At 42.2% G+C, this 25,250-nt stretch overlaps 1 protein-coding gene across 4 annotated transcripts in view; it reads right to left on the bottom strand.

Moving 5' to 3' along the window:
- Positions 1-25,250, bottom strand: part of DOCK5 (dedicator of cytokinesis 5) — a 281,525-nt gene that overhangs the window by 172,186 nt on the left and 84,089 nt on the right. For all 4 annotated transcript variants that reach the window (XM_044940174.2, XM_044940175.2, XM_044940173.2 and 1 more), the window contains exons 3-4: positions 9,426-9,466; positions 2,547-2,602 (exon numbers count right to left, since the gene is read on the bottom strand). In XM_044940174.2, coding sequence (XP_044796109.2) covers positions 2,547-2,602; positions 9,426-9,466 — 97 coding nt within the window. The remainder of the gene's footprint in view (positions 1-2,546; positions 2,603-9,425; positions 9,467-25,250) is intronic.

Below are 25,250 nucleotides of genomic sequence, written 5' to 3'. Positions count from 1 at the left end.
TTCCCCATTTTGAATCTTTCTAATGGCACCCCACTCCAGTACTCTTGCCTGGAAAATCCCATGGACGGAGGAGCCTGGTAGGCTGCAGTCCATGGGGTCGTGAACAGTCGGACACGACTGAGCAACTTCACTTTCACGTTTCACTTTCATGCATTGGAGAAGGAAATGGCAACCCACTCCAGTGTTCTTGCTTGGAGTATCCCAGGGACATCGGAGCCTGGTGGGCTGCTGTCTATGGGGTTGCACAGAGTCAGACACAACTGAAGCGATGCAGCAGCAGCAGGAACCTCGAGTACAGTAAGTCCCCTACACACAAACCTTCATGTTGCGAACGTTCAAAGATGCTAATGTGCATCTGGTTCCAGAAAGGAACCAGAACCTGTGCCATTAACATCAGGTGTGACTGAAATCACAGTTTGCTCTCTGTCTCCTGCTGCTGATGATCTTTCATCTCTACCTTCTCCCTCCTCCTCTCCCTCCTCCAGTCAGTAACTCTTCTTACCTGTTCACTCAATGCCAGCAGCTGTATGCCAGCTATTGTACTGGACTACTGTACTTTTCAAGGTACTGTATTGTGAGATTAAAAATGTTTTTTGTTTGCTTTTTATGTATTATTTGTGTGAAAAGTACTATAAACCTATGACAGTACAGTACTATATAGCTGATGGTGTTAGTTGGGTACCTAGGCTAACTCTGTTGGACTTACAAACACGCTCCTGGAATGCAACTTGTTCATATGTAGGGGACTTACTATACCACGTAAGCCTAGCTTCAGCAATTCCCAGGGATGGAAGCCCAAACTGAGTCCTTTTGCTGGTTCTGCCAAGTTGCCATTTTATTAGTGAAGGTGGGCAAGTGGAGGGGTGTTCATGGCACAAGGTCCTGGGGCTTGTAACCTCACACAGGGCCTGCTGTGGGATGGAAGTGGGGCTCTCTTTTCCAACAGTGCTTGGTTTGCTTCTCATCTGCTGGCTACCTGCACAGAAAACGTACATATACCCAAATCCTCACTTACTCACAGTAGACTTTTAATACAAGGCAGACGTGACATTCATGCACATAAATCCTGTCTGGTATTTTTATGATTAGCAAAAGGAAAGAGTGAAAGCAATCTAATGAATAGGGATTACTGGTGGAATTTCCAGACATCTATAAGAATACAAGATGCCCCATTAGGTTTGGATTTCAGATAGATTAATTTTTAACTCTAAGTATGTCTCAGGAAACACATGGGATATGAATGTAAATAAAAATTACTTTTTACCTGAATTTGAAATTTGACATTCTGCATTTTACCTGGCAACCCTAGTTATTGGGAACATGCCCCAAACTCTGCCTTTCCTCCAATGTGGCCACGGCTAGTGATCCTGGAGGCTGCCCAGGAACAGACCATCAGAAAGATTTTCCAGAGACTTGCTTGTGGTCCAGTGGTTAAGAATCTGTCATTTAAAGCAAGGGGTGTGGATTCGATCCCTGATCAGGGAACTAAGATTCTACATGTCCCGGAGTGTAACCAAAATTAAAATAAATAAAACTTGCTTCTGCTTTTCTTTTCTTTTTTTTTAATTAAAAAAAAAAAGGCAGGGGGTAGTTCTCCAGTAGGGGCAGGACACATGGTTTTGAGTCCCGATTGTGTGAATTTGGGCACATCTCCATCTCTCATCTATAAAATGACGGTGCGGAATTTAGGGGGAAGCTGTTCTCTGTGGCTGTGAGCTAGTACGCCTCTGTGACCCGCTCCTTTCTAACAGCCCTGGAATTCCTGCTCCAAGCTTTCTTTATTCCCTCCTGATGCTCCTGCCCACGACTCACCGTCAATGAAGTGAATTTTCTCTGCAGAGCATAATCACACATACTAGTTAGTTCATACAATTTTACATCAAGTTCACAACCAGGGACTTCCCTGGTGGTCCAGTGGTTAAGACTCTGGGCTTCCACTCAAACCAGGGGTTGCTGGTTTGATCCCTGTTTGGAGAACTGAGATCCCACATCACACACCATGCGGTACAGCCAAGAAAGGAAAAAATAAACAAAAAAGTTCAGGGTCAATGTGGGGCCAGATTTGTTTTCTCTGATTTGCAGGGGGAAAGCCCCAGGTGTGCTGATGTGTCCAAGGTACAGAGATAAATAGCGCAGGTTGTAGCTTGGTCACCTGTCATCCCCCAAGGTTCCCAAAGAGAAGATTCTCAAGTCTTATTGGCTAAAGAGTACCAAATGTTCATGTGTGTGTGCGTGCATGCGTGCACACACACACAAAGGCATGCATTAGTGAGCAGTTGGTACAAGAGGAAGATACAGGCCCTCTATGTTCATTCATTATCTGCCTCCACTGTCCCAGGGAAGGATGCAAGGGAGGAAAAAATATCCAAAGAGAAGGCAGAAGGAATGATGTCAGGAAAAAAATCCCATCTCCCTTTCATCCAACAAGTGGAATTGATGACCTGAGACAAATAATGCACAAAATGATACCTTTCAATTTAATAAAACCTATAATGATATTGTACCTTTACCTCACCTGTTAGGCATTTTCCTATGTTAGAACTTACCCACGGTCTTCCACAGTGGCCTCTTTCAAATGGATGTACGTTTCAGGGAAAATACCCTGCGGAGAGAAGAACTTGAGTTATGCGGCCATAAAAATCCCAGTCCAATATACTGAGGAAAACATAATTCAAAGAGACATACATACTCCAATGTTCACAGGAGCACTATTTACAATATAGACAGGACGTGGAAGCAACCTAGATGTTCATCGACAGATGAATGGATAAAGAAGATGTGGTATACTATGTACAGTGGAATATTACTTAGCCATAAAAAGGAAAAGTTTGGGTCATTTGCAGTGATGTGGGTGGACCTAGTGTCTGTCAAACAGAGTGAAGTTAGTCAGAAAAACAAATACATGTATTAATGCATATACGTGCAATCTAGAAAAATGGTACAGATGAACCTATTTGCGGGGCAGGAATAGAGACACAGATGGAGCAACATGGTGGGGAGTGGACTGGCAGAGTAGCATTAAGACATATACACTCTCATGTGATATCTAGTGGGAACTATTGTAAAGCACAGGGAACTCAGCTTGGTTCTCTTGAGGACCTAGAAGGGTAGGATGGGGAGCAGGGTGGGAGGGAAGTTCAAGAGGGAAGGGATATATGCACACATATAGCTGATTCATCTCGTTATACAGCAGAAAATAATACAACAGTGTAAAACAATTATCCTCCAATTAAGAAAAATATCAAAAACCCCTCAGCTCACAATACAGAGCACAAACAGTGGCAAGTCAAGGAGGGGAGGGGCAAGGACACCAGGGCAACACCTGCAGTTTGCAGTCAAGGTCGTAGGGCGTCAATTACAGAGGCTGGCTACCTGAACGAAAGCAGGGCTGAAACACTGAAAACATACAACTGAATCCTGGGGTTCAGAGAGCTTAAGATAAACACTTCGTAAATGAACAGGCAAACATGCCCAGGGTCAGCTCAGAGCATTTATAGATCCTAAAATGCCTCCAGATTCTACACAACAGGAGGTGCTTCTCTTAAAGAGTTTCAAGTAATTAGTAGATGGAGGGCTATGTACTTAGTGGTCCAGAAAATTATGGTGATTTTCTAGACCCATTCCTCTCAGCACTTTCACTTAAACAAAATGCATGGAATCAATTAGGCTTGGTTATTTTTAGCCTTTTCCAGTCTCAAACTGCTCTCCATTCTAAATCCCTAAGAGGCAATTTGATGTCGGTATTAAGACACTGCCTGTGGGAAAACTATGCCTAGAAAGACCTAAAAGAAACCCTGGAAACTGGTCAGGAGCAATCTGCAAAACCATAGACTGGATCTCACCCTCAGGAAGCAAGCCACGGATGTGAGTTTTCTTAAAACCAAAAGCTCCTGCTGTTCAACTGTATGATGTGCTCATCAATAAGCAGAAACACTGGCATTCAGAAAGGCACCATTGGTCCCTACTTTACGTACTTTTCAGGCCAGACAAGGAGAGGTATGGGACTAACCAGAAAAGTTCATTTGGGTTTTTATGCCATCTTATGGAAAAACCTAAGTGAACTTTTAGGCCAACCTAATAGAAGAAGCTGTTTAACAAGCACCATTGGCTCAATTTGCTTGTAGCCCTGAGCCTGTTAAAACTGCAGCCATGTGGACATGGCATGTCAGGGGTAGCTGACCACAAAGGTGGGAGAGAGGCAGGTCACGCCCTGGGGACCCAGGTCAGAGACGCCTGTGTACTCAGTGATCCTTATTCGTTCAGAGCCAGAAAAACTAGTGCATTTCCACCAGGGTTGGTTGCGCATCTAGTTTTGTGTGCTACGTTTATCTGAGCAATTCTCTCCTTTCTCCCTTTTAATCCTCTGCCAATAAAACAGGAAAACAGCAAGAAAATTTGAGACTATGCTGCCCCCAGCATTGGTGATGACAAGGTAGATCCTGCCACTGCCTGAGTCAGAAGCGGAATGGCCATCCTTTCCCTCCAGGCAGGAAGAACCAAAAAAACACATAAAGATACCTGCCGCTCCTCACTTTGAGAAAGGGGCAGGCATAGGGTACATGAGTGAGAAAGCATAATCCCAATCTTGTTACTGATAAAGACCCAGAACACACACAGAGACAAGGTAACACCGATCTCTTTCATGACAAGGACAGGATTCAGACCGATTTTGGAAAACTGATCACAGAGTTAGACACTAACAAAAATGCAATGTGTGTGTCATTTCTTTGGGTTTGATTAATGGGTTTCTGAAGCTCCAAGTCAGTCTTTAGGATGCCGAAGGAACCTTGGGTGCAACTTCCTTCTGCTAGGTGGATGTAAATGTTTTGTTGACCCCTATCTTTGTGGAGAACCAGACTTGCCTGCCCAGTGCTCACCTTGAGGGCAGGATGCTGAGTGGAATAAGCCAGACACAAAAGGACAAATACTGCCTGACCTCAGGTCCTAGAGTAGTCAGATTCATAGAGACAGAAGAGAACTGGGGTTACAAGGACTGGGAGGAGGGAAGAAGGGGAAGCTTATATTAAATGCTTATAGAGTTTCAGTTTGGGATAATGAAAAAGTTCTAGTGATGGTTTCACAACAATATCACTATACTTAATACCCCTCAACTGTACATTTTAAAAGAGTTAAGGGACTTCCCTGGAGGTCAGCTATTAAGACTTCACCTTTCAAGGCGGGAGTGTGAGTTCAATCCCTGGTGGGGGAGCTAAGATCCCACATGCCTTGTGGCCAAAAAATTGAAACATAAAACTGAAGCAATATTGTACCAAATTCAATAGAGACTTTAAAAATGGTCTACAGTAAAATAAATAAATAAAAGAATTAAAATATTAATTTCCTGTCAAGTATACTGTTCAACAATAAAATAAAGCTGTCCAGAACTCATAAAAAGGTGGTGCACTGAATAACAATGAACCATTCAAAGTAGCAGTTAATCAGGAGCCATATTTGCAGGTTTAAATGAGATGTGAAACTGTTGGTCCCAAGGAGTATCCTTGCAGAAGATTTTTCAAATCAAGAACATAAAGGCCTGATTAACTGTTTCATACACCTAAAACCTGATGACTGCTCTCCGAATAACAGGGAGAAATTCAAAATAGAAACATTTGTAATGTAAGTGGCTTCTTTTGTAATGGCGCCCTGGGTTGGATCCCTGGGTCGGGAAGATCCCCTGGGGAAAGGGATGGCACCCCACTCCAATATTCTTGCCTGGAGAATCCCATGGACAGAGGAGCTTGGTGGGCTACAGTCAATGGGGTCGCAAAGAGTTGGACATGACTGAGCGACTAACACTACCGCAAGCAGCAATCATAGCAGGTAATTTGTACTGTGCAGGCAGACATGATGATTTTCACATTAAGAGTTATCTATTTTGTTGCATTTCCACTGTTACTTGTAGGCATCATTGTTCCATGGTAGCATTTGTCCACTTGCAGCCATTTAATTGCTCTTGTAAATCTGACACTATAGACTTATTCTTTTTTTTTTTTAATATTTGTTTAGTGATTTATTTTGGCTGCATTTGGTCTGGGTTGCAGCACTCCGAATCTTTTGTTGCAGCACAGGGGCTTAGAAGCCCCACGGCATGTGGGACCTTAGTTTCCTGACCAGGGATGGAACCTGTGTCCCCTGCATTGGGAGGAGAAGTCTTAACCACTCGACCACCAGGGAAGTCCCTGTAGGCATTTTCCTATGCCATTCTGACACACAGAAAGCCAGAATAAACCTAGGTAATATGTTTCTGATTTCCAGCCTCTCTCCATTTTGTTCTTGCTTTCTCAGGGCAACCTATCCACTCGAGTTAAAAAAAAAAAAAAAAAAAAAAAAAAAGAACAACAACTAATGATTTTGTAGATATTACCCTTATCCTTACTTCCCCAATCCTGCCAGGATCAATAACCAGTTTCTGCAAATCTCTTGGCTTCCATTTGCAAAACCACTAGCTTGTTTTATCACCATTCTAACCCATTAAGTCTGCTTGTAAATAACACCAGAAATTTCCACTGAAACAATAGGCTTTTCAAACAGCTCTTCCCCTAAAGACTGACAAAAGGAGACAGAATTAGGACAGCATTTCTACTAGGCTGGATTCTTCACGAAGGGGGTCAAAGTTGAGCATAATTCATAACAGCTGACTGAATTCTGTTTTGCTTAGATCTACCAGAAAGATATTTCAACTTATAAGTCAACAAGTAAATGCATGGCCTTTGTCTTATTATTTCGCTGAAGTACAAAGTTTAATAATCAAGAACTGAGAAAAGCTCTTACTGAAATAATTCTTCTCAAGAGTGAGACTGGAAGCTTAAATGGGTTTTAAGAATATGAATACAAAAAATTGAAAAACACGAGACTTTGTCATTTAGATCCTAGTGAAGCACTCCACCAACTTTCCAAAGCAGACAACAGATGGATTCTGGTGTATTAGGACATCATAAGATGCCTCAGAGATGCTCCAAAGAGTCTTACAGACTGCAGACAAAGAAAGGGAAAACTGTGGTCTGGGACCTTGTTTCAGCAGAATTCACCTGCATCAGTTAAAAATATAAAATTCTGTTTGGTCTTAAAAGTTCATATGATCTTATCCGAGAGTGGCTTTTTATGTTTTAAAATTACTTAAAAAAAAAAAAAAAGGATTGGTGATTAATTGACTTAAGTATTGCTGCTCTTGAAATTTAGAACTTCAAAATTATTCACTTTAATCCTGCTTTGAAAAATAACCCATGTTAATGCTCAGTCATGTCCAACTTTTTGTGACCCCACGGACTGTAACCCACCAGGCTCCTCTATTCATGAGATTCTCCAGGCAAGAATACTGGAGTGGGTTGCCAGACCCTCCTCCAGGGGATCTTCCTGACCCAGGGATTGAACCCGAGTCTCCTGCACCTCCTGCACTGGCAGGTGGATTCTTTATCACTGAGCCACAGGGAAGCCTGAAAAATAACTACCACTTCCATAATTGTAAGTAAAATAAACATGGATAGGGTTCAACCAAAACCAAGAAGCAGAAGTGGCTATAAACTAGGTTCCCTTGTTAACAAGTATACTAGAGGAAAGGCTTTTGCTCTGGTCCTAACATGCTCTCTTTCACACCAGAACATCTGCTGTCCTGGGTTCTTATATGAAGGCCCAGGGAAACTAAAGTCAGCAAGAGTTTACTCCTTTAATCAAATAATTTATCATTATTTTCACTACATTTAAGTAGAAAATGAAGAGCCAGAGGCACAAGCAACTAACTGTGGGTATAAAAATTCAGCATCAGGATTTTAGGGAGGGATAAAAGGACTAAAACTGTGGGAGTGGATAACCACATTAAAAGCAAACACTCCTTTATTTTGGTAGATTATTAAGTTGTCAGAGTTAATAAACTGTGTGTGCGTACATACACATGTGCGAATACTGACTGCTGTTTGAGCATCAACAATGTAGAAAGCTTAACTAGGACAGTCATGGTTTTAAACAGCCTATACCTTCTAGAAAGGTGTTTTTCTGGGCCCACACCTTTTTTTAATTAATTTTTATTGGAGCTTCGTTGCTTTACAATGGTGTGTTAGTTTCTGATGTATAGCAGAGTGAACCAGTGATATGTTCACATGTATCCCCTCTTTTATGGATTTCCTTACCATTCTGGTTACTACAGAGCCCTGAGCAGAGTTCCTTGTGCTCTCCAGTAGGTTCTCATTCGTTATCTATTTCACACATAGCAGTGTGTGTATGTCAGTCCCAATCTCCCCACCCACAGCCTTCCCGAGACTTATGCGCTAGCATCTCTTTTGTCTTGTGCTCTATTTGGCAAGTAAAACCTGTGAGTTTGTGTTTTCTCTTTTTATTGAGTTCTTGATCAATTCTGAAATGTTCCTCTCGCCCCTCCTCATTCACCCTTTGGATGGGAGCTAACTGTGAAATAGCACGGCCCCATCAACACTGTTCTTTTCAAAAGAAAGTGCTGACAGGCTATGCGGTGCCAGTCTGCAGTGTCACAGAAAAAGTGCTGACCTGACCTGAAATAAACCGAGAGGGTATTAACCTAACTCACAGGTTTTCTTTAGCTTGACTATTAGCAGCTTTGGCACTGGGGAAAGGAACCCACGAGCGTCAGTGTTTTTCAAATTCTTTGCCCATGATGGGACAGCAACCCAGCACGACTGTCATAAAATTACAAATTAAAATACACATAATTAAATACACATAATTAAAAATACACAAAATACTGTAAAATATACACCTAACACAAAAGCTTCCTGAAACATGACTTACCATGGCATTCCATTTTCTTTCTATTTTTCAGTTTGAGTTGTAAAAAGATGTTGGTTCTAACCCACTCTGTTGATTTCGTGTGAGTTTTACAGTTGGAAAACTAGGACTCTGAGGACTTTCCTGGTGGTCCAGTGGTTAAGACTCTGCACTCCCAATGCAAGAGGCACAGAGTCGACCCCTGGTCAGGGAACTAAGATCCCACATGCCAACGGTGTGGCCCCCCGCCAATAAAAACCTACTACTCTGGTTTTCCGTTTTATACAAAAGGAAAGAGTCACGTGGAAATGGGGAGACCCTGTGGTTCTGGGATTTCAGCACTGGAACTAAAGGATAAACAGAGAAGTCCCCCCTCCTCTGATACAGAGCAACATCTCTAGACAACCACATCGCTCAGGTCAAGCGATCAGAAAGCCTGCAGAGGCCCTACCTGGGGTGTCAAATTCACCTCCAGCTTTTATCCTTGAGTTGGCTGGTGGGAAATACAGCCATGGGACTTGGACTCTTTTACCTGAACAGTGAGGTCAGACAATTTGCTTTTGAATCTACAGAACAGCCGTCAAAGAGAAAGCAAACTTGGCCCGCAGACAGCAGATAATGGGATCAGATAAGACAACACAAGACTGGCAGACAGTAGATTTCCAAGGAGAACGCTGAACCATAAGCCATACCTTTTTGGATTTATTTTGGAGGCTGTATCCTCTGTACCAACCTGTCAGGGTAGAAGAGAAGACAGAACTGAGTACGTTACCTGGGACGACACACAGATATTAGCGATATACATCCTCATAACCCAGGGCTCCTGCATTGCAGGCAGATTCTTTACCGTCTGAGCCACCAGCGAAGCCCATGGTTTGGGTGTGGACATGGAATCCAGGAGACCTCTAGCAGACAACATGAATGTTTTCATTTATTATACAGTAAAAATCTAGATTTATTTCAGAGCTGCACTGTCTTGATAACTAAAGGATTTAAAATTCACTTAGAACCACGCCTCATCACTTCTCCTTTGGAGAAAAGACCAAATAAATAAATAACAAGATGGAAGACAGCTCAGTCTCTTAACACCTTAATCCCTTCCAGTCATTCAATAAATGCTTTTGCATGAATGAACATGAATTTTCATCCATTTATATACATTCTGTGAGCTACCTTATACTTATACTTATACCTTATACTATATATATACATATATATATATACACATATATATATACACATATATACATATATACATATATATATATACTATACTATACTTATACCTTATACTTATACTACTAAAATAGATATTTTAAAGCAATTTATATATATTCTTTCCTTCTTGCTTTCTATCCCACCCCCACGCCCCTCTCTCCCAGGATAATAACCAATATTCTGGAACAATTTTAAATCAGAGTAGCAAACTCTGTGTGTGTGTGTGTGTGTATGTGTGTGTGTGTGTGTATCAAACCTTATATATATTTATACCTAAAAACAAACTGAAACAAAACATTTTAAACAATTCTTGGCAATGCTCCAATACTCCTCTACATAAAAAGATTTTATATATTTGCTTAACAAGGCTTTAAGTAAAGTCTTTAACTTTCTTCTAAAAATTCCAATCAATACACATATTCCTATGGATGTTTTCCCATCCTCTATCTTATAAAGGGAGTATATAATTTAATCTATCCATAGATAGATACTGGATAATGAATATTTACTGAATACCTAATACAGGTAATTCACTGAAATAATTTTGCTCATTCCCTATAACCATGAGGCATCAGGGTGGTTATCCTAAGTAAACCTTGTCAGCAGGCCAGATGCATAAAGGAGCCATTAAACACACAGTGAGCACATGCAAGCTATAATGGAAACTTCAGGCATACTGTTTCTGGACAAAGAAAACACACATGCACTCCAATGTTCACAGCAGCACTACTTATAATAGCCAAGACACGGAAACAACCTAAATCTCCATCGACAAATGAATGGATAAGGAAAATGTGGTTCATACACAGAACAGACTACTACTCAGCCATAAAGCAGCAATGGATGGACCTAGAGATTATCAAACTATGTGAAGTCAGAAACAGCATAGGATATTATGCCGTGGACTGGTATCTTTAATTAGGAGTGGTGCTCCCTGTTCAGATATTTTTTTGTCAATCATGGGCTTTGATGCAAATCTATAACCAGTCCACAGCATAATACCCCATTCTAACCAGTTAAAAATAGGAAAATCCTTAACACTTTTGAATGCTGACAGTTTAAAATTTGAGAAAATATTAATAACTCTACGCTTCAAGAAGGTAAATTCAGCTCCCTAATATATCCAAAATAGTTTGTGTCCAGTGTTGGATGATTTTATATAGAACAAATTATAGAAGAGTTCTATTAGCAGATGCATGAAATTAAAAAAAAAATTTTTAAGTGTAGTTGGTTTATAATGTGTTAATTTCTGGTGTACAATAAAGTGATGTAGTTATGTATACATTTATATATGTATATGTGTGTTTCTTTCCATGAATGCAGAGTTCCAAAGAATAGTAAGAAGAGATAAGAAAGCCTTCTTCAGCAATCAGTGCAAAGAAATAGAGGAAAACAAGAGAATGGGAAAGACCAGAGATCTCTTCAAGAAAATTAGAGATACCAAGGGAACATTTCATGCAAAGATGGGCTCGATAAAGGACAGAAATGGTATGGACCTAACAGAAGCAGATAATATTAAGAAGAGATGGCAAGAATACACAGTTCTTGAACTGTACAAAAAAGATCTTCACGACCCAGATAATCACGATGGTGTGATCACTCATCTAGAGTCAGACATCCTGGAATGTGAAGTCCAGTGGACCTTAGAAAGCATCACTACGAACAAAGCTAGTGGAAGTGATGGAATGCCAGTTGAGCTATTCCAAATCCTGAAAGATGATGCTGTGAAAGTGCTGCACTCAATATGCCAGCAAATTTGGAAAACTCAGCAGTGGCCACAGGACTGGAAAAGGTCAGTTTTCATTCCAATCCCAAAGAAAGGCAATGCCAAAGAATGCTCAACCTACTGCACAATTGCACTCATCTCACATGCTAGTAAAGTAATGCTCAAAATTCTCCAAGCCAGGCTTCAGCAATATGTGAACCATGAACTTCCAGATGTTCAAGCTGGTTTTAGAAAAGGCAGAGGAACCAGAGATCAAATTGCCAACATCTGCTGGATCATGGAAAAAGCAAGCGAGTTCCAGAAAAGCATCTATTTCTGCTTTATTGACTATGCCAAAGCCTTTGACTGTGTGGATCACAATCAACTGTGGAAAATTCTGAAAGAGATGGGAATACCAGACCACCTGATCTGCCTCTTGAAAAATTTGTATGCAGGTCAGGAAGCAACAGTTAGAACTGGACATGGAACAAGACTGGTTCCAAATAGGAAAAGGAGTTCGTCAAGGCTGTATATTGTCACCCTGTTTATTTAACTTATATGCAGAGTACGTCATGAAAAATGCTGGGCTGGAAGAAGCACAAGCTGGAATCAAGAGTGCTTGGAGAAATATCAATAACCTCAGATATGCAGATGACACCACCCTTAGGGCAGAAAGTGAAGAGGAACACAAAAGCCTCTTGATGAAAGTGAAAGTGGAGAGTGAAAAAGTTGGCTTAAAGCTCAACATTCAGAAAACGAAGATCATGGCATCCGGCCCCATCACTTCATGGGAAATAGATGGGGAAACAGGGGAAACAGTGTCAGACTTTATTTTTCTGGGCTCCAGAATCACTGCAGATGGTGACTGCAGCCATGAAATTAAAAGACGCTTACTCCTTGGAAGGAAAGTTATGACCAACCTAGATAGCATATTCAAAAGCAGAGACAGTACTTTGCCAACAAAGGTTCGTCTAGTCAAGGCTATGGTTTTTCCTGTGGTCATGTATGGATGTGAGAGTTGGACTGTGAAGAAGGCTGAGCACCAAAGAATTGATGCTTTTGAACTGTGGTGTTGGAGAAGACTCTTGAGAGTCCCTTGGACTGCAAGGAGATCCAACCAGTCCATTCTGAAGGAGATCAGCCCTGGGATTTCTTTGGAAGGAATGATGCTAAAGCTGAAACTCCAGTACTTTGGGCACCTCATGTGAAGAGTTGACTCATTGGAAAAGACTCTGATGCTGGGAGGGATTTGGGGGCAGGAGGAGAAGGGGACGACAGAGGATGAGATGGCTGGATGGCATCACTGACTCAATGGATGTGAGTCTGAGTGAACTCTGGGAGTTGGTGATAGACAGGGAGGCCTGGCGTGCTGCAGTTCATGGGGTCGCAAAGAGTCGGACACAACTGAGCGATTGATTTGATCGGATCTGATGTGTGTTCCTTTCCATTATAGTTTATTATAGGATATTGACTATACTTACAATAGCCAAGACATGGAAACAAGACTTGAGTCTCTTCCAAGCAGTTTTCATCTCTTTATGTCCTATAAACCCAAGATGTTTTACCACAGACTGGATTCACTTTCGGAGGGGAACTTACCAATACTTTTGTAAACAGTGTTTTTGCACAGCTATCCATCGTAGAATTATGCTTCTGAAGCCTGTCATTTTTGAAAACTTTTTTTTGTTCTTTTAAACCTAAGTCTTCTCTAGGAAATGGCAACCCACTCTAGTACTCTTGCCTGAAAAATGCCGGGGACAGAAGAGCCTGGCAGGCTACAGTCCATGCAATCGCAAAGAGTCGGACACGACTTAGTGACTTAACAACAACAAAGTCTTCTCTACAACTGTGGTATGTGTACAACTCCCTCTAAAGGCTCAAGATCACCATGCTTAATTCTACAAAGTGAACGCTCACATTCCATGGCATTGGGTACTGGCAGAACACTGTCTGTTTCTGGAGTTTTCATCATATATGCTGAGGATTTTATAAATTCAGCTGCTTATAAATCCAAGAGATATGGTAATAGTCCAAGAGTACATTTGCTCATTTCCACATCACAAACCAGAGTTGTGATACAGCAAGACCATGCATTTCCAATTAATGCCAACACCTAAAGCAAGATAATTACAGCTAAATACAGTACGCTACTGGCCTATTGAAAGCATTATCAACAAGCAGCCATAATCAATGAGTCATGTGAACCCATTGGAATCTCAGCTGCTGTCTTAAATTAAAAAATGAAGGGAATGGTGGAGAGATGGTAAGTCCAAAGGATTAGGTGAAATGACAATCTCGCTTTTATTTTAGGTGAAATGACAATCTCAAAAAGTAAGCTTCTGGCAACCATGGGGAACTTCAAAAGTGAGTCTATGCAGGGACTTCCTTGGCAGTACAGTTGTTAGGACTCCACGCTTTCACTGAAGAGGCCTGGGTTCAATCCCTGATCAGGGAACTAAGATCCTACAAGCCACAGTGCGGCCAAAAAAAAAAAAAAAGTGATTCTATGCGAAAGTTTGATCTGTTTGGGAAAAAGAGCCATTTCTATTTTCCTGGGGCTGACCCAATCCAGAATAAAACTGTCCCCTCCAATTTACAAATATCAGAGAGTCCCTAATTCCATTGTCAAAGTCACTTACTTAAGCTGGTTTCTCAGATAATTTCCATCAGCCAAGATTCCATCATAACCTGCTCCATTTTGCCTCACCTGTCCAAACGCATCTCTGGCCACTGCCCACTTTCTGGCTCCCACAGGACATGTCCCTTACTCGGCTCTTCACCCACTTTACATACAACCATTCAATAAATATTTATTAAGCACTAGTTTAGATACCATGGTAGAGTGGAGAACAAGAGTTATTACAAAGATTACACTCTAATATAAAATATGATATATATGATGATCTCAGAGGATGACAGAGCTGGGTAAAAGCACTCAAGGAGAGCATATGGCAGAAAATAATTAGCAACATGGGACATGATAAAACAAAATAAACTACAGCTATACACAACATCATGGGTGAACCTAAAAACCATTATGCAGAATGAAAGAAACTAAATGAAACAGACATGCATAGTTCCATTTACATAAAGCTGAAGGGCAGAAAGACTAATCAGTCCATGGTGACCTAAATTAGCAGAGTTTTGGTGTTTTTTTGAAAGTGGGAATTGCACAGAAGGTGACGGAACTTTTTGGAGCATGGGGAGTGCTCTGTATCTTGACTGGAGCATTAGGCACATGTTGTGCACTCAATTTGTTTAAATTCCTTGAATTATACCTAAGATGAGTGTATTTCACTGTATATACATTTCACTGCAATTTCTAAAAAAACATTAAAAAATGTAAACTTATCAAAGGAACAAAAAGCTACGAACAAAGCTAGTGCAGGTGAAGAATTCCAGTTGAGCTATTTCAAATCCTGAAAGATGATGCTGTCAAAGTGCTGCACTCAACATGCCAGCAAATTTGGAAAACTCAGCAGTGGCCACAGGACTGGAAAAGGTCAGTTTTCATTCCAATCCCAAAGAAAGGCAACGCCAAAGAATGTCCAAACTACTGCACAATTGCACTCATCTCACATGCTAGGCTAAGTAATGCTCAAAATTCTCCAAGCCAGGCTTCAACAGTACGTGAACCGTGAACTTCCAGATGTTCAAATTGGATTTAGAAAAGGCAGAGGAACCAGAGATCAAATTACCAGCATCCACTGGATCACTGAAAAAGGAAGAGAGTTCCAGAAAAACATCTACTTCTGCTTTATTGACTAAGGCTAAGCCTTTGACTGTGTGGATCACAACAAACTCTGGAAAATTCTTCAAGAGATGGGAATACCAGACCACCTTACCTGCCTCCTGAGAAATCTGTATGCAGGTCAAGAAGCAACAGTTAGAAATGGACATGGAACAACGGACTGGTTCCAAATTGGGCAAGCAGTATGTCAAGGCTGTATATTGTCACCCTGCTTATTTAACTTCTATGCAGAGAATATCATGAGAAATGCTGGGCTGGATGAAGCACAAACTGGAATCAAGATTGCCAGGAGAAATATCAATAACCTCAGATATGCAGATGACACCACCCTTTCGGCAGAAAGCAACGAAGAACTAGAGCCTCTTGATGAAAGTAAAAGAGGAGAGTGAAAAAGTTGGCTTAAAACTCAACATTCAGAAAACTAAGATCATGGCATCCGGTCCTGTCACTTCATGGCAAACAGATGGGGAAACAGTGACAGACTTTATTTTTCTGGGCTCCAAAATCACTTCAAATGGTGATTGCACCCATGAAATTAAAAGATGTTTGCTCCTTGGAAGAAAAGCTATGACCAACCTAGACAGCATATTAAAAAGCAGAGACATTACTTTGCCGACATAGGTCCGTCTAGTCAAAGCTATGGCTTTCCAGTAATCATGTATGGATGTGAGAGTTGGACTATAAAGAAAGCTGAGCGCTGAAGTATTGAAACTTTTGAACTGTAGTGTTGCAGAAGACTCTTGAGATCATGTTGATGTATGGCAAAACCAATAGAATATTGTAAAGTAATTAGCCTCCAATTAAAATAAATAAATTTATATTAAAAAAAAAAAAGACTCTTGAGAGTCCCTTGAACTGCAAGGAGATCCAACCAGTCAATCCTAAAGGAAATCAGTGCTGAATACACATTGGAAGGACTGATACTGAATCTGAAACTCCAATACTTTAGCAACCTGATGCAAAGATCGGACTCCTTGGAAAAGACCCTGATGCTGGGAAAGATTGAAGGCAGGAGGAGAAGGGGATGACAGAGGATGAGATGGTTGGATGGCATCACCAACTCGATGGACATGAGTTTGAGCAAGCTCCAGGAGCTGGTGATGGACAGGGAAGCCTGGTGTGCTGCAGTCCATGGGGTTGCAGAGAGTCGGACATGACTGAACAACTGAACTGAACTAATCAAAGGAACATTACGAAGTATCCATCTCAAAGTGACACAGAATTCAACAATAAAGGCACTGCTCAAGTATTACTGAATATTTTTGTTGGAAAGTACCTTGAAACCAGTTTCAGCCACGTGTGAAAAATCAGAATTTTTACTCCAATTTCTCGATTGTTTTTACTTTGTATTGTGTCTCTCCAATGACATTGTTCTTCTTTCTTGTTTGGGGCTCCGAAACTGATTCTGAACGAGTATTGCTATTTCCAAAAATTCAATCCAAGTTTGGAGATTCATTTACTCATTCAACAAAAAGATGCTTAGGAGAGCAAGACCTATAACATCCTTGTCATACTTGGTCTCATTTTTTAATGGGAAGAGAAAAACAAACATGTGAACACACAGGGATATGAAAAAAGTCATTTCATTAAGGGCTAAAAGTTATTAGGGAAAGAGTGACAATGTACCCTCACATTCACTGCCACACTATTCAGAACAGCCAAGACATGGAAGCAACCTAAGTGTCTATCAACAAAAGAATGGATAAAGATGATGTGGTTTATATACACAGTGGAATATCACTCAGCCATAATAAAGAATGAAATAAAGCCACTTGTAGCAACATGGGCAGACCCAGAGATCATGCTAAGTGAAGTAAGTCAGAAAAAGATAAATATATGACATTACTTAAAAATGGTATTAGTTGATCAACTGCATCTGACTCTTTACAACACCATAGACTGTAGCCTGCCAGGTTTCTCTGCCCACAGGATGCTCCAGGCAAGAATACTGGAGTGGGTAGCCATTCCCTTCTCCAGGGGATCTTCCTGACCCAGGGATCAAACCTGGGTCTCCAGCACTGCGGGTAGATTCTTTATGGTCTGAGTCACCAGGAAATCCCAAATATACATGTGGAGTCTAAAAAATGATGCAAATGAACTTATTTACAAAAACAGAAACAGACTCACAAATTTATGTTTACCAAAGGGGAAAGGTAGGAAGGAGGGATAAATCAGTAGGAGTTAGGGATTAACATTACACACTACTACACATAAAATAGATAACAAACAAGGACCTACTGTCTAGCACAGGGGACTATATTCAATATTTTACAATAACCTAAAGATGGAAAAGAATGTGAAAAACAATAAATATACATGTATATGTTTTTTTAACTGAATTACTGCTGTACACTTGAAGCTAACACAACACTGTAAATCAACTATACTTCAATTTAAACAAAAAAAAGTGACAAGTGGAGATGGGTTACTTCAGCATGCATGGACAGAAAATTCTCTCTGCTGAGGATTCACATTGCTAATGTGGTCATTCATTTATTATACATAAAACACTTATTCAACCCTAGCATGCCAGACACTGTCTTCAAGGAGGAAGGAAACAGACTGTAAACAAATAACGAAATACAAAAGGTCCTTTAATGGTAATGCTTGAAGACACTTGGCACACAAAGGCAGGGTTATGAATATGCTGAAGGCATTTACTGACTCGGAAGATTTTTTTTTGAACCATAAAACCATCATTTACATGTGTAAGGCATGAAGCATTTTGTAAAATCTCTCATTTTGCAGTCCCAGAATAAATCTGTTTCCTCTCTGCTCCATCAGTAAATTATTCTTATTGTGGTAAAATATACATAACATGAATTTTAACATTTTAACTATTTGAAAGTACACAGTTCATTGGCATTAAGTACATTCGCACTGTTGTACAATCATAATTTTTGACCTTCCCAGGAATTAAAGGCAAGAAAGAGACAGAGAACCATGGTTTCTATACACCTTCTTTGGGCAGTGTAGCCAGCCAGGCTCCTCTGTCTGTGGGATTCTCCAGGCAAGAATTCTGGAGTGGGTTGCCATTCCCTTCTCTAGGGGATCTTCCCAACCCAAGGATCAAACCCATGTCTCCCGCATTGTAGGCAGATTCTTTTCTGCTGAGCCACCAGGGAAGCCCAAAGCCTGGCTGGTCAGGAGTTGGATTCGGAACCACACCTTCAGAGGACTCTGGAACCTGAAGGCAGGTCTGTGCCTTACACAGCTAGGCCATCCTGATGGAGGAAGAGCCAGGGCTAAATCCTGTTGGTTTTTGTTTATGTGTCACTGGCCTGGTAGCTCGCTGGGTGAAGCCGAGTTAATTAGGCCAAGGTCGAAGGTTCCATTCCCTGCGGGCCAGGTGAGCCTGTCAGGTTTCCATGGCCACAGCCTGTTCTCCCATTCCCAGTGAGTGTCCCTCAGGACAAGCCTGAGGTCCCTCCCTAGAGGGAAGCTGGGAAGGGGGGCAAACCTCTACTGGACTTCGTTGCTACATCTTTGTCTGAAGGCAGCACAGAGCCACTGGAGTTCAGGAAGTCCACTTTCTGAATGCAAGGACCATCTCAGTGGGGCTTTTGAAACTAAATTCAAAGGCAGATAGCAAAAGGATGCAAAGACAGTCAGAGGCAATTCTATTCTTTCGTATCGTTTTGTGAGACGATCAGTCATCCATGTTAATAATCTGAGCTCGATTTTGTGCCTTTGAGTCAGGCATGTGCAGTAACTGCTGGAAGCCTGCACTCCAAAGAACTAAGTTCACAGAAATTTAACACCCTCACCTTGAAAAAGAGGAAACAACAGGCAAGGAACTGAAAAGGTTGTCCAGAGTCAAGCAGTGACTTGCTAGCTAAGATGAGGATCTGAACATGGGCTTCCTAGGGCACACTTCATAGCTCACTGCCCCCTCACTGCTCCTGGCGGTGGTGGGGGGCAGCTTGGCCACAGAATCCTCTCAATATAAACCCCACAGACACAAGCACAGCAAGTTAGCAGAAAAGAAAGATGGCGGTTTCCGGCTTTTGTTTCTTGAATGAGCAAGAAAGATTTGTGTCTTTGTGGTATCTGGCACACAGCAGAAACTCAATACATTTTGGATGAATATATTAATGAGAAAGAGAACTCCTAGAGCTAATGGCCACGGACAGAACAGACTGATGGAGGACCCCCTAAAATCTGCTCCTCTGGGCCAAGACTGACTGCAAGGTCTGAGACATCCTTCTCTTCTCTCCAAGATCCCGTAGCCAGTGGCAGAGCAGGGTGGGGCCCGAGCACCTGCCTGGGAGGCCAGGGACAGAAGAGACACCACTTCTTACGAGAAAGACTCATTGAAACCCAAAAGCCTAGGTCTCCATCCTGGTTCTGTGCTCACCAGCTCTGCCAGACTCCCATTGGTCAACTATTCATTTCAAGGTAGGAAGGCTTTAATCTCTCCAACATCCTTCCCCCAAAACATTCCTTTCTCCTCCGCTCGTAAAGTCCAACCCCACAGCTAAGAGAGGTTTGCTCTGGTTGCCCACAAGACATGGTGATGACATGACTTTTTTCCAACAGCACATACCTCCTTAGACAGATGGAAGGATCTGGTCCAGGCAGTGGACCCACAGGAGGAGCAGATTCAAGTTACAGCCGACAAACCAGAGAGGTGACATACACAAATCTCTCCTGCAAAACTGGGGACTCTCTCTGCGATTCTGAAGCTCAGTGAGAGGAAGGGAAAAGATCTCCTCCAGTCTGATCAACCTCTTGACTTTGGTTTGCCCATTCCCTTTCAATATGCTTGATGTGGCCTTTTCTTTGTTTTCTAAAGCAAAGTAATCCTGACAGTTGTTTGTCTCTCTGGCTCCTGACACTAATTCCACTCTTCTGTGGTGGAATTTTCTCTAACTTACCCAACCAGTTCAAGCAAGCTGAAATAAACGGATGCCACATGCAGTTTCCTCTATAGTAGCAATGAACTTGCTGGAACTTTCTCTTAGATTGATTTTGTTATCATCAGCACTGATATTTGCAAAATGGGAGAGAAAGGAATACAGGTTTGTGAATGAGAAATCATTTCATCAAATGGGATATATTGAAGAAGGCCTGCTTTTACAAGGAACAACGCTAGGTTCTGGGGGTGGGAGATGCTGATTCAGGAGTTTGGGACTCCAATAACACCCACTCCTGATCTGGAAGAATTTCTAATCTAATTGCTAGTAGAACAGAAAGAGACAAGTGAGGGTGAAGTCATAATTAACTTGCAAGTCTAGTTAACCAGGATTTCTGGAATTTCAGTGCAGACTTTTTTTTTTTAAACTGGAGGATAATTGCTTTACAATGTTGTGTCAGTTTATGCTGTATAACAACATGAATCAGCTATGTGTATACATTTAACCCCTCCCTCTTGAGCCTCCCTCCCACCCCACCCCTCACTACATCCCCCTAGGTTATCACAGAGCACTGAGCTAAGCTCCCTGTGCTATACAGCAGATTCCCTCTAGCTAGCTATTTTACACATGGAAGTGTGTATATGTCAGTGTTACTCTCCTAGTTTGTCCCACCCTCCCGCCAGGCCCCGTGTCCATGTCTCTATTCCTTCCCTACAAATAGGTTCATCAGGACCATTTTTCTAGATTCCATATATAAACATGTTAATATATGATACTTTTCTCTAAGTTACTTCATTCTGTATGACAGACTCTAAGTCCACCCACATCTCTGCAAATGTCACAATTTCGTCCCTTTTATGGCTGAGTAATATTCCACTGTATATGAATACGACACCTTCCTTATCCAGGTCCATCCATCTGTCAATGGAAAGAATTCTGGAATTTCAGTGCAGATTGCTTTTTCAATGAAACTGCCACTCCACCTGAGGACATTGGGATGAGAGGTAAGAGATGAAGGCTGCCTTCATTTCTGAAGGGGACCAGAGGCTCCAGCAAGACAGGAACCTGATCCCGGGCAGAGGCATTGGAAATACGTGAGCCTTCGCACAGAGGACAAGTCAGGTGATGTGAGGAAAGCCTTCCAGTGTGACCCAGTGCTGAATCTAAGATCCCTTCAGCCTGATCTCCTAGAAACCTGCTCTAAATGCCTCAATGGAATGCCTGCTATAAATGAACAAGCAAGGCTACAATGTTGTGAACCACGGGTCCCCACATTGTGGACCCAGAGAGCCAGGGGTGAAAAGACACTACCAAGGGTGAGAAAAGACCAACAGTGCAGAGTTGGAACCCAAGACTGGTGACAACATCGAGTCCTGGTGTGACGTCCCTGGCAGTCCAGTGATTAAGAGTGCACCTGCCAATGCAGGGGACACACGTTCAATCCCTGGTCAGGAAGATCGCACAAGCCACAGAACAACTAAGCCCATGAGCCACAACTGCTGGGACTGCGCTCTATAATAAGAGAAACCACTGCAATGAGAAACCCAGGCACCGCAACAAAGAGTTGCCTCTGCTCGCCGCAACTAGAGAAAACTGGTGAGTGGCAAGGAAGACCTAGTGCAACCATAATACTTTTTTTTTAAAGTCCTGGTGGCAAAACATCAGAAGAGCTGAAATACAAACCACGTGGGACGCTCCCAGAGTGTCAGAGCCAAAGATGGCTAAATCTTACCCATGTGCCCTCTTCACTAACTCAGGCGGGAGGACACAACCCAGGACCTGAGCCATACATCCTCAGACACACAGGGAGGGAGAGACTGGCACAGGCTGGTAGTTGTCAGAGACCCCTGCAGAGACCTCTCTGCTTGCTGGTCCTTCCTGACCCACCTACCACACCGGAGGGGCTTGGACATACTGTCAGTGATGACTGCCCACCACTTCAGTCATTCTTCCCCAGTAAGTGTGGGCTGCAGGAGGTGGACCAATCTCTCTAGATATAGGGGGAGACAATTCTGCTAGGCTCCTGAAGAACAGGTATGCCTACCCACTTGGAGGAAGCCAGCTGCTGAAAACAGGCCAGGGAGGAGGGGTGTGGAGGGCTGATGAGCACCCTGCACCGAGGGTGAAGTGGGTCCAAGCACACACCGAGCTTGGGGGGCAAGCAGGAGACCACCCGCCAGAGGGACAAGTTTGCGTGGAAGAGCCACAGAGGGAGAGAAGTGCAGAAAGAGCTCACCCTGATACATTTGGAGTGGCAGGCAACTCATCTGACAGTCATTCAAATAGCAAAAGAACCTCACCCTCTGTGGAAAATTGTACTTTATGTTCAAAACAGAAATGCTGTTTCCCCAAAGGCCTTGGAACATGGAAAGAATGCTCTTTGGATTCCAGGGGCCCCTGGTGGGAATGAGACCTCTGCCATTTCACAGCTTTGTGAATGTCTTCAATGTCTCGATATTCACATTTATTGAACAGGCATCAGTAACTCTGATCTCCCAGGATTGTTAGAACTGAGATGCAGTGTATGAAAGCCCTTCACTCAATGTCTGGCACGTAGAGGAAGGGAAAACGCCAAAGCTGGAGCAGTGAGGACCCAAGGACATAATAGAGGGATCCACTTCCTCACTTAGGGCCACTATCTGCTTCCTATGCTAATGACTGCAGGGGACTCTATATGGGGTTCTCATTCATTTGATTTCTGAGGCGTGTGTCTGTGCTCCCTAGAACGAGGAGCAGAACCTCTCTAAATTATTAAATTACTGGCAACTGATCCCTGAGTTAAGAAGGTCCCCTAGAGAAGGAAATGGCAACTCACTCCAATATTCTTTCCTGGGGAATCCCATGGACAGAGGAGCCTGGCGGGCTATGGTCCATGGGGTTGGAAAGAGTCGAACAGGACTGAGCACTTATCAGCAACAATATAGATGCTGGAATCATGCTGGAGGAAGCTTCACCCTGAGGGCTGATAAGAATACATACATTTATTTTCCAACACAATAATTGCCTCCTCCAAGAAAAGAGAGAAAACATGACTTAAGGGAAAGAACAAGAAAAAGCAGAAGAAACAACTTGGGTGATAGAAAAACCATATGACAAGTGCCTAGAATAACCAGACAATGTGGTGCTGAATACCCAGGGCCTGAGCAGAGACTGAATATAGCCCCAAAGGAACTCAAAGGTCACCAGACTGGGTGACTCTAAGACCTGGCTGAACACTCAGCGGGCCGTGAATCTGCCAGGAAGACATGTAAAGAAGAAAAAGTCTCCCCGACCCATATCCTTTAATTCCAACGATAGTAACAGATACTTAGTCCTGCATGGTGAAAACTATACAAGCATCAAAGGCAGGAATTTAGTGTTCATTGCTTCTGCCACTTAGAAGATGAACTAAATTGCTAGGTACAGTATAAGCTATTTTAAAATCTATTTGGCAATACTGAAACGTGAAAGTGTTAGTCACTCAATTGTGTTCAACTCTTTTGCGACCCCACAGACCGATCCCACTAGGTTCCTCTGTCCATGGAATTCTCCAGGCAAGAATACTGGAGTGGGTGGCCATTTCCTTATCCAGAGAATCTTCTCAACCCAGGGGTAGAACACAGGTCTCCCGCATTGCAGATGGATTCTTTATTGCCTGAGCCATATTACTCAGCCATAAAAAGGAACGAAATTGGATGCTTTGTAGAGATGTGGATGGACCTAGAGTCTGTCATACATAGTGAAGTAAGTCAGAAAGAGAAAAACGAATACCATATATTAACACACAAATGTGGAGTCTAGAAAAATGATACAAATCGATCTGCAGCGCAGGAACAGACACGCAGGTGGAGGGATGGTGGGGATGGATTGGACAGTAGCACTGACATATAGACACTACCATGTGTAAACTGGAGAGCTAGTGGGCGGCTGCTGTATAGCAGAGGGAGCTCAGCTCTCTGCTCTGTGACGACCCACAGGGGTGGGATGGGGGGTGAGGAGGCTCACGAGCAAGAGGATATAAGTATACATATAGCTGATTCACTTTGTTGTACAGCAGAGACTAACACAACATTGTAAAGCAACTATACCCCAGTTAAAAGAAAATAAAATCTACTTCTATTGTCAAAGATAAATGCACACACATTTAATATTCCTGTTCAAAAGATAATCATTGAGGATGCCTATACAGAATATGAGGGTTAGATGAATAATCTGTAACAAGATTATTCTGTCTTGCCTTGTCCATCCCTATTTGTAGCCTGAGTTATACATGGAGGAGGCCAGGAAAAGAACTGATGTTCTCCTGCTATTGCTAGGTACAGTTAATACTACTTTGGGGCACATAAGTTTTATAGGTACTGGGGTTTCCACTCTTATAAAACTTCTATTTTTTTTAACTTTTTATTTTGTATTGGGGTGTAGCCGATTAACTTTGTTGTGATAGTTTCAGGTGAACAGCAAAGGGATACATATACATGAATCTATTCTCCCCCAAACTCCCCTCCCATCCAGGCTGTCACATAACATTGAGCAGAGTTCCCTGTGCTGTACAGTAGGTTCTTGTTGGTTTTCTATTTTAAATAAAGCAGTGTGTACATGTTTGTCACAAACTCCCTACCTATCCCTTCCCCCCAGCAGCCGTAAGTCTGTTTTCTAAGTCTGTGAGTCTCTTGCTGTTTTGCGCTGTAACACCCCTTTCTATGGAATGATTTGCTTCCATGGGTTGAATAAAATGGGGGTGGCTTTAGCAGAGAGTTAAAATTTATGATGCTTAAGCCTTCTTACATGCTTTTAAAGGTCATAAATTACTCATAATACCATGAGCAAAGCAGAAACATCTATTTACTTCTCTCTCCAGACACAAGCAAGAGAACTACCTAATGCCAATTTGCCCTCAATCAATTTTGAACTTTCCTCTAGGCCTTTTTCTTTCCATGAATACTTCACAAAGTCTTACCCAGACCCACGATGGTCGGACATGCTGTATGTTGCAATGGGGATGAGATAC

The sequence above is a fragment of the Bubalus bubalis genome, chromosome 3, assembly GCF_019923935.1.
Source record: "Bubalus bubalis isolate 160015118507 breed Murrah chromosome 3, NDDB_SH_1, whole genome shotgun sequence".
NCBI classification, from domain to species: Eukaryota; Metazoa; Chordata; class Mammalia; order Artiodactyla; family Bovidae; genus Bubalus; species Bubalus bubalis.
This window is presented reverse-complemented; position numbering and strand designations above follow the sequence as displayed.